Source organism: Anolis carolinensis, chromosome 1 (assembly GCF_035594765.1).
Source record: "Anolis carolinensis isolate JA03-04 chromosome 1, rAnoCar3.1.pri, whole genome shotgun sequence".
NCBI classification, from domain to species: domain Eukaryota; kingdom Metazoa; phylum Chordata; class Lepidosauria; order Squamata; family Dactyloidae; genus Anolis; species Anolis carolinensis.
In genome coordinates this window covers 75,875,318-75,893,149 of record NC_085841.1, presented here as the reverse complement: position 1 = coordinate 75,893,149, position 17,832 = coordinate 75,875,318, and the positions used below count along the sequence as shown (strand labels likewise).

Here is a 17,832-nt window from a genome sequence, read left to right as displayed (position 1 = left end):
CTACAAATTTCCATGAAATATGCAGTTTTGTTTAAATTGAAAATAATGCAATATTGTTCTTTGTGGCAAATATATTTCATTGAACAGTGCATCATGCTACAAATAAATGCTAAACACTGAGACATTCTAGCATATTTAGTTATAAAGTATTTTAAAACTTTATTCTGATTGTTGATGTCATATATTGCAGAATAAATATGTTACATGACTTGTGAGAAATGAACATGCAAATATATTTTAAAATGTCTGCAATTTTTAAAATCAGATCATCAGGTTCAATTTAATTTTGGTATGTAAGTTTTATTAATGCTGATATTCAGTCTATCTGGAATTCAATATGTTAATATTTAGAAAATTCCTTTTTTGTTTTCTTTTGTTTTGAACCAGCATAGCCATAGAGAGCTGTAGATCTAGGCATGGGAATAATTTTTAAGGCTTACGTAGTGCTTCCATTGTGTATCTCTTTCTCTTCAGTGAAACATATACAGTAGTGAAGTAAATATTTTAACTGCATTCATATTTTTCTTTTGTCTCAGATTTGAATGTGTTAAAACGGATCCCTTTCGATATTTTTGAAGCGTATTTTTTTAAACTAAGTTCAATATGGTATAGGAAACAAAAGATGAAAACACTTGTCAAGGTTCTTTTGAATGCTGTTGAATGTCATGAGGTCTGAGCAGTGCTGAGCTTTTTTTAGTTTTCTCTATACATTTTACTGGATTTTGAAATGCAAAGTAAAGACACATGCTGATTATCACAATGGGAGGACAATTGCCGGTTTAGCTTACCCTTAAAAAGATAAACATAACAGCTAAATATGCTCTAGCTAAATGCCATGGTAATTGCAGCCAGTATATGCCTTTTCTCCTACATAGATATACCACACACACCCTTTCATTTCTGCTCGGTGGAATTTGTCATTCCATAGCTGGCTGCACACATGGCAAGTGTGCCCACACAAACACACACTCTGCAACACCCTATCTAAGTTACACTGCAGTCCTGCCCAGGGTCACTACAGTGTACACATTACATATTTCCAGCAAACATAAAGATGAGCAAAACAGGGAGTGTAGATAAGGAAAGATAAATTGGAGCCTGGTAGGGTTATACAATGTGAACGGACGCTAGGTTAGTGTTCTGTAAGATTTTTTAAAGTCCCTAGCCACTTTCTCTCTCTCGGTTGTCTTTGACTATCAGAGCTACATGGAGTGAAAAACAAGCAAAGCAAAAAAACAAGTATTTGGTATAAATCCAGAACTAATTGTTTCTGAAGTGATGTTTAAACCAATGTCAGTGGAAGGCAAGAGTATCTGGCTTAATGCCAGCACCTTTGTAAAGCGTATTAGCTCAGATGAGAAGTACTTAAAGTTAGAGAGAGAGGGAGAGGCTGCGCTCCTTCTGTGTATGCTCTCCTTGGATGTACTCGCCTCCTTTGCTGGGACTAGCTAGATGCATGGGGCTCGGTTCAAAAGACATGTTCTTTTCTGCCTGTTACCTCGGTTTCTGCTCCTTTTCCAGGTGGACTGCCAGCTGCTGATTCCTCTTGGAGCTCCAAATCAAGATATGCTACGTGTTCACTGCCACTGACGCTGACCATGACCCTTCACACAAAAACCCCCGGTGTTGCCTTAATGCACCAGATACAAGGCAATGAACTAGAGCCTCTCAACAGACCTCAGATGAAGATTCCTCTGGAACGACCTATCAGTGAAATGTATGTGGACAGCAGCAAGACTGGGGTTTTTAACTACCCAGAAGGGTCTGTGTATGATTTTTCAACGGCTGCTCCGGTGTACAGCTCAACCAGCCTGACTTATGCCCCAACCACAGAGTCATTTGGGTCGAACAGCCTGGGAGGATTTCATTCTCTGAATAACGTCCCTCCGAGCCCAGTAGTATTTTTACAGACGGCACCGCAGCTTTCGCCTTTTATTCATCACCATAATCAGCAGGTCCCTTATTACCTTGAGAATGAACCGAACAGCTTTGCTATGCGAGAAGCAGCTCCCACTGCCTTCTACAGGTAAATCATTCTTTTGATTTATTTAGAAATATTTTTATAACATGAAAATTGGAGCAAGGAGGTGGGGGAAGATACAGTGCCGTGTGTGACTATTTCTGTGTGGGCATGCCAACAGGACTGTTGAGTCACCACTGACTAATTAGACTAAGTGACAGTGTCATGTAAATCAAAATGCCTGTTGTGACTCGGGTGATTGCTGCTGTGTATGTGAGGAAGAAAATGAACATGAAAAACAAGTCAGGTTGTCAACAGAGATATGCCTCAGAGCAAAAGAGAAAAACAAGAGCCTAAAATAGTTAACTGCAAAATGAACAAGATGAAAACTACAAGAAATGAAAACACTTACATAGGAACATGAAAAAATGGGATTTGAATGGGAAAATGCTCTCGGGCTAGCCTGTACTTGTTGTATATTTGTTTTCTTGAAATCTAGAGTCAGAAGGATTTTCTAAAATATCTCCCTTCATGTTGAATCAATGCCCTTTTATATGACATGTCCAGAGATTAAGTTTCCCACCTCTCTACTCAGTTGTAATTAACTTAATGACTTAATTATGTCTGTATAAGTTGTAAATTGTAAAGAAGCCTTTATGGAGTGCACTTAAGGCCTTGGGATGGAAATAAAATCCTTGTAAGGCTATCCAACTATACACTTTATTATGTTTTTTAAATTAGTAAATTTTAAAATGTAGGTTTTTTTAGTAACTCACTGTAGTATTCTCACAGAGGAATCTAAAACCTAATAATATATTTTTTAATGAGGGGGAGTAGTATCCTTCAGAATTTTAATCGGTCTGCAGCTGTAAAAAAATAAGACTCTTTGAACTGTGGAATGTGGCTGGTACTATGATAGCAGAGGTAACAAAAAGCATAAGATACAAAGTGTGATTTGTTCTTCTTTCATGTTTTTCAGTTCCTCTGCTAATTTTATAGAATTAAAACAGTGAAACAGAGGTATGTACAGGGAGTAAAGTTTGGCCTCTATTCATGGATTCTGTATCCATGGATTTAACTATCCACATCTTGAAAACATTTGCATCTTCCCAAAATTTCCAAACAGCAAACCTTGATTTTACATTAGGTAAACATTTTAGTATGCCATTGTATGTAATAGGCCCTGAACATCCACCAGTTTTGGTAGTAATTGAGGGGGGAGGGTTCCTTGAACCAAACCCAAGCAGATACTGTAGAAATTTATGGTTAAAATAAATACCACATTATATATGTACATTGTGTCTTCCCTGTGCAATTTTTACTACCAATGTAGCTTGCAAGGCTTTAGTCTAGTTCTGTACATGTATATGAGGAGATTTAACACTTTCCCCTACTTGTCCTGAAGTCACCTCTTATTTGCTTATGGGTTTGAAAAAACCTCCACTCTGTAGTAGGAAGCAACTGAAAAGTTAGCAGAAAATAGTATTTCACTATTTTAATTATGGCAAATAGTATTTCAAAATACATCTGTTCTGTGTTTGTGGTTACTTCTTTGAAACAAAATATAATTTATTATGTGTTGATTTTGACCAGCAATTTTCTAATAAATTATGTTGCCAACTTTATTATTTTTCATTTCATTATTCAATATCCTTTCGGAATATATTGCAGGCCGAAATCAACACAAAGTTGATACCTTGCTTCTCACTGTCAAGTATTAGCAATCCTAGGTTATCTGTGATAGTTTGCTGCTCTGCACAAATAGCAGACAAAATATTTATTGTCTGTATTGCTTATAGGTATTTTTTTAAATTCATATGTACATCTTGGAGCCTAACAATATTTAATACACATTTTGGCTAGAATTGCAGCCATCCTTGCTATTAAAAGTTCTGCAGTGTCTAGTTATTAGCACAGAAGCCATGCATTAAAGTCCTGATGCCCCCTCACTGCTTTAATTTCCATTTTGTATTGTATTTCATATATAAAAGATGATAGCAGGTTTTGTCCAACAGGCCTGAGTTAAATTACAAAACACACACACACACACACACAAAATGATTATTACAAGGAAAAATCAATATAAATAGACAAAACTGAGGGAAAAGGAATGTATACTGACATAGCAGTACAAAGACACTTTTTGTAAACTGAGTGGAAGGGTTCAAAAAAAACAATGTACTACAAGATGAGATACTTCTAAACATGCTTTTCTTAATAAGAAAAAACAGTGTATGGAAGATGTTTTTTTTCTGAAATTAAAAATATCAGCATTGCCTATGGCCATAAACAAGCAGACAAAGTAATGATTGTTGAGTAAATGCCAGATATTGACACACACAAGTTCCTAATAATGTTATAAAAGTGGGTGCAAATGTTTTTTTAAAAAACTAAAAACCAGGTGCAGAGATTACAACACAGTCCCCAGACAACTAGCATAGAGAATAATCACCCAAATCTGCTTCTGATGGTTTAAAGAAGGCAACATGACTAGTACTATCACTTAACTTCAACAGTTATGGATGCAACAGCATGTAAAATACTCAATTTTTCTATGCTCTGAGCTTATGCTTCATGGTGCAATGGAATATTTAATTGTCCCATCATTGCCTCAGATTATTGTATTACAGTGAATTTTTCTAACTTTTTTTTAAATTGCACATTACTGGCACTAAAGAATACTTCTTTAACTTTTCACTTGTTTAAGGAATAATGGAACATTGTGTACTTGACAAATACACTATCATTAGAACCCAAAAGTTTTTCAAGCACTTTAGACTTAAAAAAGAATTCAAACACATTTTAAAAATTCATTTTAAATAATCTCTGCTTATCTAACATAATGTATGTTTCTTTAATTTCTGCCAGATACTATAGTTGTGATAATCTCTACTGGATACTTTATAAAGTTAATATATTTAAAATTACTATGTTGCATTTTAATAGTTGTACAGTACACTCCTATGCATGATTACCAAGAAGCCTTTTTAAAAAGAAAATTGGTTTTTTTCCTCAGTAATTCTGCACATACTTTTAAGTTTCTTCTTAGTTTTATATCTGCTCTTCGCTGCCTTTTGAACATAGTTTCAAAAGTCTCAAATAGTTCAGTCATTTAAAATATATATTTTTGTGATATTGTTAATTTGTTATTCCAGGGCATGAATGGGAGTTCTTCCAGGGTGAGTGGGATGGACAAAATTCTAGGTGACAATAATTTCTATTGGCTGTGCATGTGGCTATGACATACCTGCACATTTTATTTGTCTCACTAGTGTTGCTTTCATTAGGTCACCTTGCAGGGTGGGCATAAATCACAGCACAATAGCTGCAGTCTTGCCTCCTGCAATATGAAGGATTTTACACTAAAACTAAGATCCTATTTAGGCATCTTAATATTATCTTTGCATTTATAGGGGGTCCTCCTCTTGTAAAAACCTGCTGTTATAGAACTATTAACTGCTTGCTGGCCCCAGAAGGGTCTCGATACCAGTATCGAAAATCAAAAACTCTCAGCAAGAGACTTTCTTTCACTCTGAATCCATGGCTAAGAAGCTGAATATATATTAATGTACATTACAATAAATAATTAAGTTTAGGTTTCTTGGAAGAGCTAGGAGACTGACCTGTCCAACAGACCAACTTTTCTGTCATCTTCTTTTCTTCCTCATCACAGTGATTTCTTGCAGCTTTAGTTTGTTTCCACTGATTTCTGGAATGAAATCTTACACACTTTTTTGGAGGCAAGTCCCTTTATTTATTTATTTATTCCTTCATTCATTCCTTCATTTAATTTTTTTATTTTTCCAATATTGCGACCTAAGTCAGCTCACAATGTGAGTTAAAACAAAATATTCCCAGACAATGATAAAACAAAATCATATTAAAATCATTAATTGAACAAAATTTGTTTTACAACTCATTGAAATATATTAATATAAATACAAATAAAAAGTAGCACATGGCAATTAAATTTTCTTCTACCACAAACAGTTAACACTTGAAGACCCAGGTCAATATTAATTCATTAGGGCATGCATTCTAATATTCAAGAGTGCAGTGTTAATTATATTCCATTTTAAGTAAATTCTGTTAATGTTATTTAAGTCACTTAAGATGGATTCTTAAATCACTAAAACAAGGATGCTTAGGATTGCAACCTTGTATGCTAAAAATTATCAGCCGAGTGCTTGTATAGTCACAAATTTATTTATATAGGCTACATATTCGGAAATTCAAAATACTCCAAAATCTAAATGATTTCACATTGGTGACTGAGATAGTTATACTTTTGCTTTCTTATGATTTAATGGACACAAATTTTTCTTAATGCACAAAATTATAAAAATTATGAGTATAAAATTATACTGGTTATATTTATACATTGTATATGAAACATAAATGAATTCTGTTTTTTAGACTTTGATCCCATCTCTAAGATCTCACTGTATATATGTGCAAATCTTCCAAAATCTGGAAAAAAATTAAACATATTTAATTCCAAGCATTTTTATAAGGGATATACAATTTGTATCAACAACAATACTGTAAGGAATGTATTACTTTTGTGGTGTGTCTGAATTCCGAAGCTGAGTGGTGGTCACTTGCCCTGGGCATTTTAATCAACCCAAGAACTCATGAACTCATCTGGCTGGGCCCTGCATGCCAGAGATTGATTCATACTGCAAATAACTGATGTTCTCTTGCCGCATTGAAATTTCCTAATTCCAATGGGCTGCCTTAAATTGCTTCTTTACAACCTGAAATTATATCTGTGTTGTGAAGATAAATGGCAAGGACGATATTAATCAGGGTGTCTATTGCTCTTAAAGGCTGCTCTTAAAACCTTTTTATTTTACTATGTATTTTAAAACGGCTCTATTAAATTTAGCTGAAAGCTCCAGCAAACACAGAGCAGCCTATATTTCCCAAAGATGAGGGTTTTCTCTCTTGGTTGCACACATAGAATAAAAGTGAAAAATAAAAATAAAAATAAAGAACCAACTGTTTTCAAGTTCATCTTGATATTGCACACAACCATTTATATGTTCTTTTTTCCTGTTCAGACTCTTCCCTCAATTCCCAAATTCTTATTGGTACCATCATAGCTCATAAAGACTAGTTACTAATATGGTTTCTTTTGTTAGATCACTAAAATGAGAGAGCCATGTTAACATATGCAATGATCAAACACAGAGATACATTATAGGAACTTTCAAACATGTGTTGGACATCTCCCTTCATCTTCTGCTTTCTGTTGATCCAGAGGGCTGCTCCTTATATTTGCTTAACTTGCTGTCCACTCCATTAAATTTATTCATTTTCTCCTCTGTGCTGCTGCCAGTATTTATGGCTAATCACAACCTCTGAGGATGCCTGCCATAGATGTGGATGAAACGTCAGGAGATAATGCTTCTGGAACATGGCCATACAGCCCGGAAAACTAACAACAACCCCATTTATGGCTAATTGTTCCCCTGGATCTTTTTCACTTTTTAGCGTCTGTCCTCTCATTTTTAATTCATTTCCTTTGCATGTCTTTCCAAACATCATAGGTATCATGGCTGAACTAAGAAAAGCCTTTGTTTGTTGCCGCAGCAGAAAAAGTGCCTTGTGAGTACTGCTGTTATACTGAAGGCTCACATGTGAGTGCCTTCTGAGAAGGCTCTCTGGGAAGAGCCTTGTGAGATGCTTCTGGGAGGGCAATCTGGGAAGAAGTAGTTACCCCATTACCATCTCTCTTTGTGTAAAAGCATTGCAAAATTGGAGCAGTCTGTTAAAATATTTTTTCAGAGGTTTAAACCATTTTAATATCAGGAAAAAGTGAAATTGATAGGTTCTACCTATCCAGAGGAGAGCACAGAGTTGTTGCTTCGTAAGGTCTGGCTTTGAATCTCTGTATATTGATGGACCTCTATATCCATGGATTCTGGTACCCATAGTTAGAAAATATTTAAAAAATCAAAAATGAAGACTTCAATTTTGCCATTTTATATACATTAGGGGTATCATTTTACTATGCCATTCTATAGAGTGGGACTTAAGCATCCAGAGATTTTGGTATCCACAGAGTACCCGGTAACCAATCCTCAGCAGATACCAGGGACTGGGGCGGTTCAATCATTAGGCGAAGTAAGTGCCATCCTCTAGGGGGTGCCTAGGGGGCGCTGTTGAGGCACCTCCGCCCAGGCGTGGCCTTCCTGCCTCCACGGCTGTGGCCTGGCCTCCGTGGCAGCCGGGCCACCACGGCAGTTAAAAGTGGTGCCAGGGTGCCTTCACTTTAAAGCAGAAGTGCAGAGTCACTTCCTTCAAGTGCTTCCCAAGCTTTGGTGGTGACCCAAGTGTTTTGGACTCCAGTTCCCACCAACCCCGAACATCAGCCAAAGCAGTGAGGCTGTTGGGAGTTAAAGTCTCCTCCCTGGGGGCATGGCCTGAGGAGGAGGCCACTCAAGTTCAGGCGTAGCGGCTGCAGCTTGCTCCCAGCACTGGCAAGGAATGGAGGGTGGCAGCATGGAAAGCGGGGGCCAGGGCGATGGGGGCGCCTATGGAGCGGCCAAGGCGAACGTACCTCGAGAAGTCTGACTTGACCATGGTGGTCTGTGCTCTGGTTACCTCAAGGATGGATTACTGTAATGCACTCTACGTGTGGCTGGCCTTGAAGACGGTCCGGAAACTGCAGTTGGTACAACGGTCGGCAGCTAGGTTACTAACCGGGTCAACCCCCCTGTTCAAGCAGCTCCACTGGCTGCCGATAATATTCCGGGCCCAATTCAAGGTGCAGGTTATTACCTATAAAGCTCTAAACAGTTCGGGACCTGCCTATCTTCGTGACCGCGGACGAGAGAGAGGGCCTTCTCGGCCATGGCTCCCTGACTCTGGAACTCCTTCCCCAGGGAGATTAGGATGGCTCCCTCTCTATCTTCCTTCAGGAAACAACTGAAGGCCTGGATGTTTTGGCAGGCCTTCAGAGATACAGTCATTAATTAATCAGCCCCAGAGGGTTTTTAATAATCTATCCTGTATTTATCACGGTCTTATCCTGTATTGTTGTTGTAATTGATATATTACTGTTTTATCTTTTTTATATTGTGATTTGTACTATGTTGCTTATATTTTGTCCTTATGTTGTTTGGGCCGAGTCCCCGCGGGGAGATGGTGGCGAGGTATAAATAAAGTTTTATTATTTTTATTATAAGGCGGGCAGCCCCTTCGACCTGTGGCGCTTCCTGCAGCAGCCCCAAGTCCTCGCCTGACTCCTCAGCGCCGTAAGCTGAGACTCGGGGCAGGCGAGGGGTTCGGGAGGGGGTTGAAGGAGCTCTCTAAGCGCTCCTGGGGAGGGCTGAGGTGTGGCCTCCTGATTGGTTGCTTCAGATACCTGGGCTTGAGGGAGCGAGGGAACACAGAAGAAGTGGCTGGAACAGAGCCGGCCTCACGCTGCCCACTGCTGGACCCGTGCCCAGTCGCCCTAGCGTATTCCCACCTCTGCACTGCAGAATTATCGCAGCTTCACACCACATTAACTGTCACGTCTCAATGCCATGGAATCCCGGGAAGTGTAGTTTGATAAAGCACCTGCCCGAAGACTTTCTGAAACTCTTACTTTGATTATGACAAGGACTCACCAATGTTCACCCCATCATAAATTTGGTAGAAAGAATCTAAGCTATTTGAATTTTGGGATATGATAACACTGATCTCTACTTACCCTTATGGTAGACTCATCCTGCAAAGGGTTGTGAATGCATCTACTGTACATCTATATCTGTCTGTTATACAATCTTTTTAAAAAATCTTCCTGGCCCTCATTTTACTTTGAATAGAGTAAAATCTCCAGCCATTTTGTTTGGATTACTTGAAATCATTACAGAAGTTCCACCTGTAGTCAGAATGGGGACTGTAACCCTCCCTTTTTGGCAGCAACTATTTTGGCCTGTCAACAACAACTAAAATCCTTGTGCTAAACAAACTAATAGTCAAACACTTCAATGCATCGCTTGCAATGCCCTCTACTGTATGGCTCTTGTTCACAATTGGATGTACATTTATCACTGCAGTACACAGCAGATATCCCAGCTCAATTTAATCATCAAGTATAGAAATTATTGATATTCATTAATGGTGTGACTCAGTCATTGTCAGAGCTGGGGAAATAGCTATTTTTATTATTCATTTTTCCAGCATAAAAATGGGCAGGAACATTGTGTACTCGCTGTGTGTATCTCTGTAGTGACTCTCTCATAGGTGTTATATATATATATATTAGTCTGAATATATAAAGCTAGTTAAACTACTTGCTTAAACGATGCTAGAATCAATATATATTGATTTTATAAGGTCTGCTTTATTTTTATGTCAGCATCAGTTTTTAGAGTGTCCATATGATAACAGATATGTAGATGATGATTTTTTTTAATGCAAAGGGTTTTATTATCATGGTTGAATCAAAATTAAGTACTTTAATTGTCCACATTTTCTCCAGTTAGTATCTAAGGATAATTCAAGATATGCACCTTTCTGAGGATGTAGAAAAATATGATGGCTTACTGACTTTGGCACACACACTATGAAACAAATTATTAATGTATTTTAAAGAGTTAAAGACATGTATGCCTGATCTATATAGCTCAATCTATGTTGCCATTTTGCAACTGTGATTCCCAATGCAGTTGTTAGGAGTCCTCAGAGGTGTTCCGTCATAACTTCTTAAACTTTTTCCACTTACAACCACTTTCTGCTTGAGAAATTTGTTTGTGACCCCAGATATATAAGTATATAAAATAGGTATAAAAATAAAACATCATAATAAATTAGCATTGGCAAAACTTGGTAAACAGACTGATTTTCTGGGTTGCTGTGTGTCTTTGTTGTATGGCCATATTTCAGAAGCATTCATTTTGCCCACATCTATGGCAGGCATCCTCAGAGGTTGTGAGGTCTGTTGGAAACTAGGCTAGGGAGGTTTATATATCTGTGGAAGGTCCAGGGTGGAGGAAAGAAATCTTGTCTGCTTGAGGTAAGTTCGAATGCTGCAGTTGGCCACCTTGATTAGCATTAAATGGCCTTGCAGCGTCAAAGCCTGGCTGCTTCTTTGTGGGTGAAACGTCAGGAGAGAATGCTTCTGGAGCATGGTCACACAGCCTGGAAAACTCACAGAAACTCAATGATTCTGGCCATGAAAGCCTTTGACAATAGACTTATTTTCTGCAGAGCCCACTGCAAACACTGCACATTGTTGCTAACAGATTTGTGTAAATGGATGCCATTCAGAAACCTTTTACTGTTGCCAATTTTTCTGTGACACCAACATTGAGCTAAGGGGCACCCTCAGTTTATGGAGCAATAAGGATGTTGGACCTGATGGTGAACTTAAAACACGCCATATCAGTGGAACTGGAGTTTTCCTTTTGTCTCCTCTTGCTGTGATCCTAGGTGATACACCCTGCAAAAGAAACAACCATGCTCATGAGGATTTGCTCCCTCCTCCCCTGAAGACTTTATATGCTCATCCCATGCAATAATTGATAAATGTTTATATGTCTTCCATAGTCAGATATTGTAATTAAAACTTTCATCATGAACTGGGGATCTATTCTTTTGTTTTGTTTTCTAGAGTAATCAGTGCCTCAGGGAGGGATCAGTATCTCATTCATGGTCTATGGACACAGGCAACTCTTGCAGAAAGAGTTTGGCTGAAGAACAAAAATTTACATTAAAAAGCAGGATGATTTGAAAGACACTGAAGTGTGCCAGATATAGATCATAACACCCAAAGACTGTTTAAGAAACACTAACAGTCCTCAGTCACACTTGACTTACAAATAACTAAGCACACAGTGATCGGAAGGATAAACCAAAACTGATTTGCATTCTAAAGAGTTTAAATATGATATATTAATATTACTTATTTTCCTAGAAAAAAGTGCAGTTTGTTGCTTTGGTAAACAGGCAACCAGAATGTTGTATCCAGTCCATCATGGGCCCATTGCTTGGCTAAAGTTCAATTACTGATCATCAAGATTCTCCCTTTGAATTTTACATAAAGGAATTTGTCCTCCACCCAACTAATTTCTTGTCTGCTCTTGGCTGAAATCAATAAAATGTAGTTACAAATGTAAAAGTAAACTATTAAATCCCCATTAAAATAAACTGTTAAAACCCCAGAAGAACAATTGGTTTAAATAAGTCAATCTCCTTACTCTGTTAGATGTTATGGGTGTAGCCAGTTAGGTTTTAATGGGGACTGGTACTTTTAATTGTATCTATGTGCCTATTCCAGTAAATCGACCAATCTGGCAATTTGGTCTACCATTCTTCAACTGAAACTCATTCATCCTCCAAAGTAGGAGTGAAGCCAGAACTATCCACTAAAATAGGACACTATACCATATCTGTGCTCCTCATACCAATGATTTTGAATGTATTTGAAGCTGTAGGTCAGCAAGGGTTTCCCTTTCTGCACCAGCAGACTACCACATTTGTACCCATTGGCTACAGAGATTTCTTTCTTCTCTGGAAACTGTTCATAGACCAGCTGTCAATACAATAGAGTCTCACTTATCAACATTCGCTTATCCAATGTTCTGGATTATCCAACGCATTTTTGTAGTCAATGTTTTCAATACATTGTGATATTTTGGTGCTAAATTCGTAAATACAGTAATTACTACATAGCATTATTGTGTATTGAACTACTTTTTCTGTCAAATTTGTTGTATTACATGATGTTTTGATGCGTAATTTGTAAAATCATAACCTAATTTGATATTTAATAGGCTTTTCCTTAATCCCTCCTTATTATCCAACATATTCGCTTATCCAACGTTCTACCGGCCTGATTATGTTGGATAAGTGAGACTCTACTGTAGTTTACAGGCTGGCACCAGTCCATAAATCACTCATTTCAGTAGCATGTCCTTTATACAACAGATTTGTTAAGAGTGTGAGCTTGAGTGAACATGAAAGGCTCTTAACATAACATGCTAAACTGAAATGATTTGTTGTCAATTGAATCTGTCTTCTGGAACTATTCCTATGTCAAGATATAACAGGTAACATTTCCATTCTCCATGAAGAATACTTCTAGCTTGTTGCTTATTTTGCTTCTGCTTCTGCTTGAAGTAGCATCAGAACTTCTTTTACCAATGTGGAAGAATGAGTGTATATATTTGCCACCTCATATTTATCTTGGGAAGCCCCTTTTCCACTTGCCATGTTAACACTTCTTTCCATCTGATCAGATCATATTCAGGGGCTCTTTCTCCATGGCCATGAAATGATCAAGGTCCTGGGATGAATAGTTTGGCCAAGCATTACTTACAATAAAAAGAACGAAAAACATTGAATGTGTTCCATCGCTCACATAAATCCTGAGTTATATAACTTAATCAGTTTTATCCATTCAATTTGTACTGATTAATGCATATTATACTGGTGTGCTATCATAGTACTGTTGAATTTAATAAGTGAGTAGCAGAACCTAATATACAAATTATAGCCATACTTTCTAGATTTTTGGTAGTATAAAGAAAATAATATATATATATATATATATATATATATATATATATATATATATATAATGAATGGAGGATTAATTGAGATTGTGGTCCTCACTGTATGTAGTTTTGCTGGCTAGCTATTTTGAGGTGTCCCACTGTGGTAGCATAATGGTATTGTACACATTGATATATACATAAGATAAGTATCTACTGATATTATAAGTGAGTAAAGACTAGAACAATAGTCTCCATTTCATGATATTTTTCTCTGTAGTCCTTTTCAAAAAGGAGCCAGGAAGAAAACCAACAATTTTCTTTTGATTCAAGATAGCAGGCTCTGGGGAAGTAACGTTTTTCATAACACAACAGAATTTTGGCTGTGAGCGTTTGGAAGGTGTAACCCAGAATTTAATTTTTCATTGACTTGAAATATTAGACAAGGACAACATTTGTTATTGTATACTATAAACTATGTTATAGTGCTAGGCAACAATTTAGACTGGATTCCATTGCCTAAGCTTGTAAAATGTCAGGAGCAATGGCACATAGTACTGCAGCCACACATCCATACATTTTATACTGTACAGTAAAACTATGTTCTGCCTGTGCCCCGTTCAGGGCTTGAATATTTGCATTGTCAAGGGAGGCAGTGAAAATGGGAAGAAATATAGCTCTACTGAATGCCAAATAGACACGTGCACGTTCAGACAATTAGAAAAAGACAAAGCATGCTTGGCAGTGAGCTACTTGTAGCACATAGGATCCATGGAAATTGGACAGGGCTCCTGAATCTTTAAAGAGGTACAGAGCTTGCTATGCAGAGTTCAGAAGGACAGTTGCCATGGGGTACACAGGACATTTCTGCTTTTGGCAATTTCCCCTGAAGCTGTATCTGGAAGGTTGACTATTGCCCTGATATGGTTTGAGCCATGTATTTTTATCTACCACACAGACAGTAGCTCAGTTTAAGGCTATATTACTTTGTTTTAGTGAACATCTTCTCACTGGGCTTCTAATTTAACCTCATGATTTTCACAGAATAAAAAAGACGTAATAACCCATTAAAAAAGCTACAGAGATTTAAGACACGTTCCTATTGTTGTGATGTGTCTTAAACATGAATTTAAAAGATTGTGTTAGAAACCAAACATAGATTTATTACTCAAGTACACTCTGGTCTTTTTCTAAGTCAAACCTGAGTAACATTTTCCCCAAACTTGTATAGCTGGCCTTAATGAATACATATCTGTGCCTGCAAAAGGGGGTGAAGTTGTACCCATGAATGGGATTTTCTCCCTCACTCTGCTTGGGTTCCACTTCTGTGTCCAACCTTCTGTGTCCATAGGTGTTAGACTTTTGTGAAATACATCTAGCATACCTATAGCTTCTATGCTGATACATACAGAATACATTATGCTCAAACGTGTAGCCAGAAAAAAAAATTCAGGGGTGGTTGAAACTTTTTTAGCAACTTATGAAGAGTAGGAATATAACACAAAATAATTTAAATTCTGTGACTCATTCTACATTTTTATACAGACTTAATTAAATTAAATTTCTATTTTAATTACAAAGTTTCAAGTCTTAAAAAACCCGGAAATGACTCTTAATTGGTAATTTAGTGGTTACAGAAGAATACCACAATGTCTTTTGGAAACACTTGAAAACTGTTGTCAATACACTTTGACAAATCAGGCTCCTTTGATAAACTTTGGTGGACACTCAAGAATCCAAGTTCAGTCAGCCTTTCTTACCTCATTGTGCTTCTTATGTATGTTTTCAAACATTTAAGAGTTGAAAACGACTTTTCATTTGCAGATATTGACACTAGCAATGTTGCAGAAATGTGAAGAAATTTCTTCACATTTGGAAAAAAAATGTATCACAGACAAAATATGCTTCCCGTGAATTTGATGGTTTTTCTGAAGGTGTAATCCTTTCCCATTTTCTAACCACAAGTTAAATTCTTCCATCAGTATGTCAGTATCTTGAAGGCATTCATTGTAAAGTTCTGTGCACTTATTCAAGTTGGATTTTAAATTACCACAGTTAATAAGAAGGAACACTTGCAGTTCCTGAACTACTTCCTTGTGCCTTGTAAACCTTTATTGAAGCTGACTGCAAAAAAAGTCCAGAAATGGGATGTACACATTTAGCCTATAATATTCCATTGGTTTTGGTGAAGTTGCCTGCATGTTGCTTTGACAAGTCTGCCTTGAGCAGATGTGAGGAAACTTAATTTCTCCACCTATAGACTCCACCACTGATCTTGCTGTGTCAAAGATCTCTTGAAATTCTTTAACAGATTATGTGTGCATCTCCCTGCCTTTTTCTAAGAGATTATCAACATGTTGCAGACTACAGAAAATGTCCATATCTACTCTTTGTAATATTTTTCTAAGCTGAAGGAATGATGACAGAAGCTTTTTAAGGATGTGCATGGTTACTACAAATTTAACATTCACAACAGCTAAAAGAAGGTGTCCAGCTTGGGAAGAATTCTCATTGTTGTATAGAGCACTCTCTTTTAGTTCTTCTAGTGTTATCACCGCCACACTGTACTATTCAACAAAACATAAAACTGCATCATGCCACTCAACCCAACGGGTTTCATATAGCAGCAACAGGCTGTTTGCCATTGATTCGGGGTAACAGTCTTTTATATTTTTCTTCAACAGTTCCAGACTGATGGATGATGCTCCACCTTGACAGTTTCTGACAGGTGGAATGCTGCAAGTCTTTGCTAAGGCTAGATTTAGTGAGTGAGCATAGTAGTAGATGTAGACAGCCATTGGATATTTCTGTGCACCACTAATATGACCAGCTCCATCATAACCTGTCCACACAAGTATTGCAAGTTCAGACCATATCCCCATTGTTTTCAAATAATGCTTTCAAGTCTTCCATCTGTCATATTACTTATCTTCATCTATAAAGTCTTCTGTTATTCCTACAGCTTCAACACCAATGTATCTTACTGAGAGCAATAACTGTTCTGAGGTACTCACATCCAGTTTCCAGTTTCCTCATTTCCCCCCTGAAATCCAGGTGTGTATGTTCTGGGGCAGTGTTTCCAGGTGTTTTGGACCAGCTCCCAGAAATCCCAGTCAGCTTATCAGCTGTTAGGAATTGTTGGAGTTGAAGTTCAAAACATCTGGAGGAGCACAGTTTGAGAACCACTGTTCTGGGATCTTTATCAGTACCAGCTGCTGCAATGGTTCTCAACCTGCTGCCTTTTTGCTCTTCAATATTTGGCTTTTTCTTTTTTGCCATGAGATCAAAAACATTCAGTTGCTTTGATAGACGTTTAGGCAACATCTGGAGTCAGTTGGATGAGAGGAAACATTAACAGCAACTAACAGGGCTTTAAGTCTCAGAACAGCAACTCAAGCTAGTAGACAATTGCACAATAGGACAGCTGTGTTTGGAATGACAGCTGCTTTCATGCTTTCCTTTTATACCCCAGTGGGAGAAACAAGAAGGTGGACATAAGAGAGAGCTCTGAAAGGGGCCTTACACTAACATATAAAATCCAGATTATATGGCAGTGTAGACTCATTTACTCCAGTTCAAAGACGATGATGTGCATTATCTGATTGACAATCTGGATTAAATGGCAGTGTAGATCCAGCCTTAGAGTCTGGTATGAGGTTTGAAACGAAACAGAGTCCTTCACATATACTGGCAGAAGCTTAAAGTCTAAAATGAAGCCTGAAACAAAGTGGCATCCTTCAAATAGATTGATAAAGGTACCCACTAAGTCTGGTTTTTTTTAATGGGGGACTTTAAATTCCCCCCGTGCCTTAGGTTTTGCCTGCCAGTTGCACGTGGGACAACTTGGTTGCTTCCACTATATTGGTTATTGCTGTTATTGCAATGTAAATTGGTGAAAAGATAAGTAATGATAATGTGAATAAATTGTGAAAATTTGGTTGAGATAGGGCTTGCAGATCTAGAGGGACTCTTATTTTTTTCTTCTTATAGACTTAGCATGGGCATGTGGTTAATAATAATATTTTTTATTAATTAATGGTTTAAATTATTTTAATTTATAGCTATGTATTAGTGTTTAGTATTATGACTTTTTTGTATTTATATGTATGTTGGCATTGAATTTTTGCCATTAATATGTTGTAAACTGCCTTGAATCTCCCAGGGGTGAGAAAGGCGGTATATAGATATAGTAAATAAATAAATAAATAGATAGATAAATAAATAAATTTCTTACCTGCCTCTCCCTGCGGCTCAAGGTGGGTTACAACACAATTAAAAAACAGGAACATTGCAAAAATTCAGCAAATATAAATATTTCTATAGAAGATTCACATGAAAACTACATTTTAATAAATACATATTAAAATACACAAAACCGAAATT

General features: G+C 37.3%; 1 protein-coding gene across 6 annotated transcripts in view; it reads left to right on the top strand.

Annotated features, from left to right (window-relative positions):
• esr1 (estrogen receptor 1) overlaps positions 1 to 17,832 on the top strand; it is a 267,379-nt gene that overhangs the window by 99,466 nt on the left and 150,081 nt on the right. For all 6 annotated transcript variants that reach the window (XM_062956966.1, XM_062980464.1, XM_008116661.3 and 3 more), the window contains one exon: positions 1,522 to 2,026. In XM_062956966.1, the coding sequence (XP_062813036.1) occupies positions 1,599 to 2,026 (428 nt within the window). In that variant the 5' untranslated portion in view covers positions 1,522 to 1,598. The remainder of the gene's footprint in view (positions 1 to 1,521; positions 2,027 to 17,832) is intronic.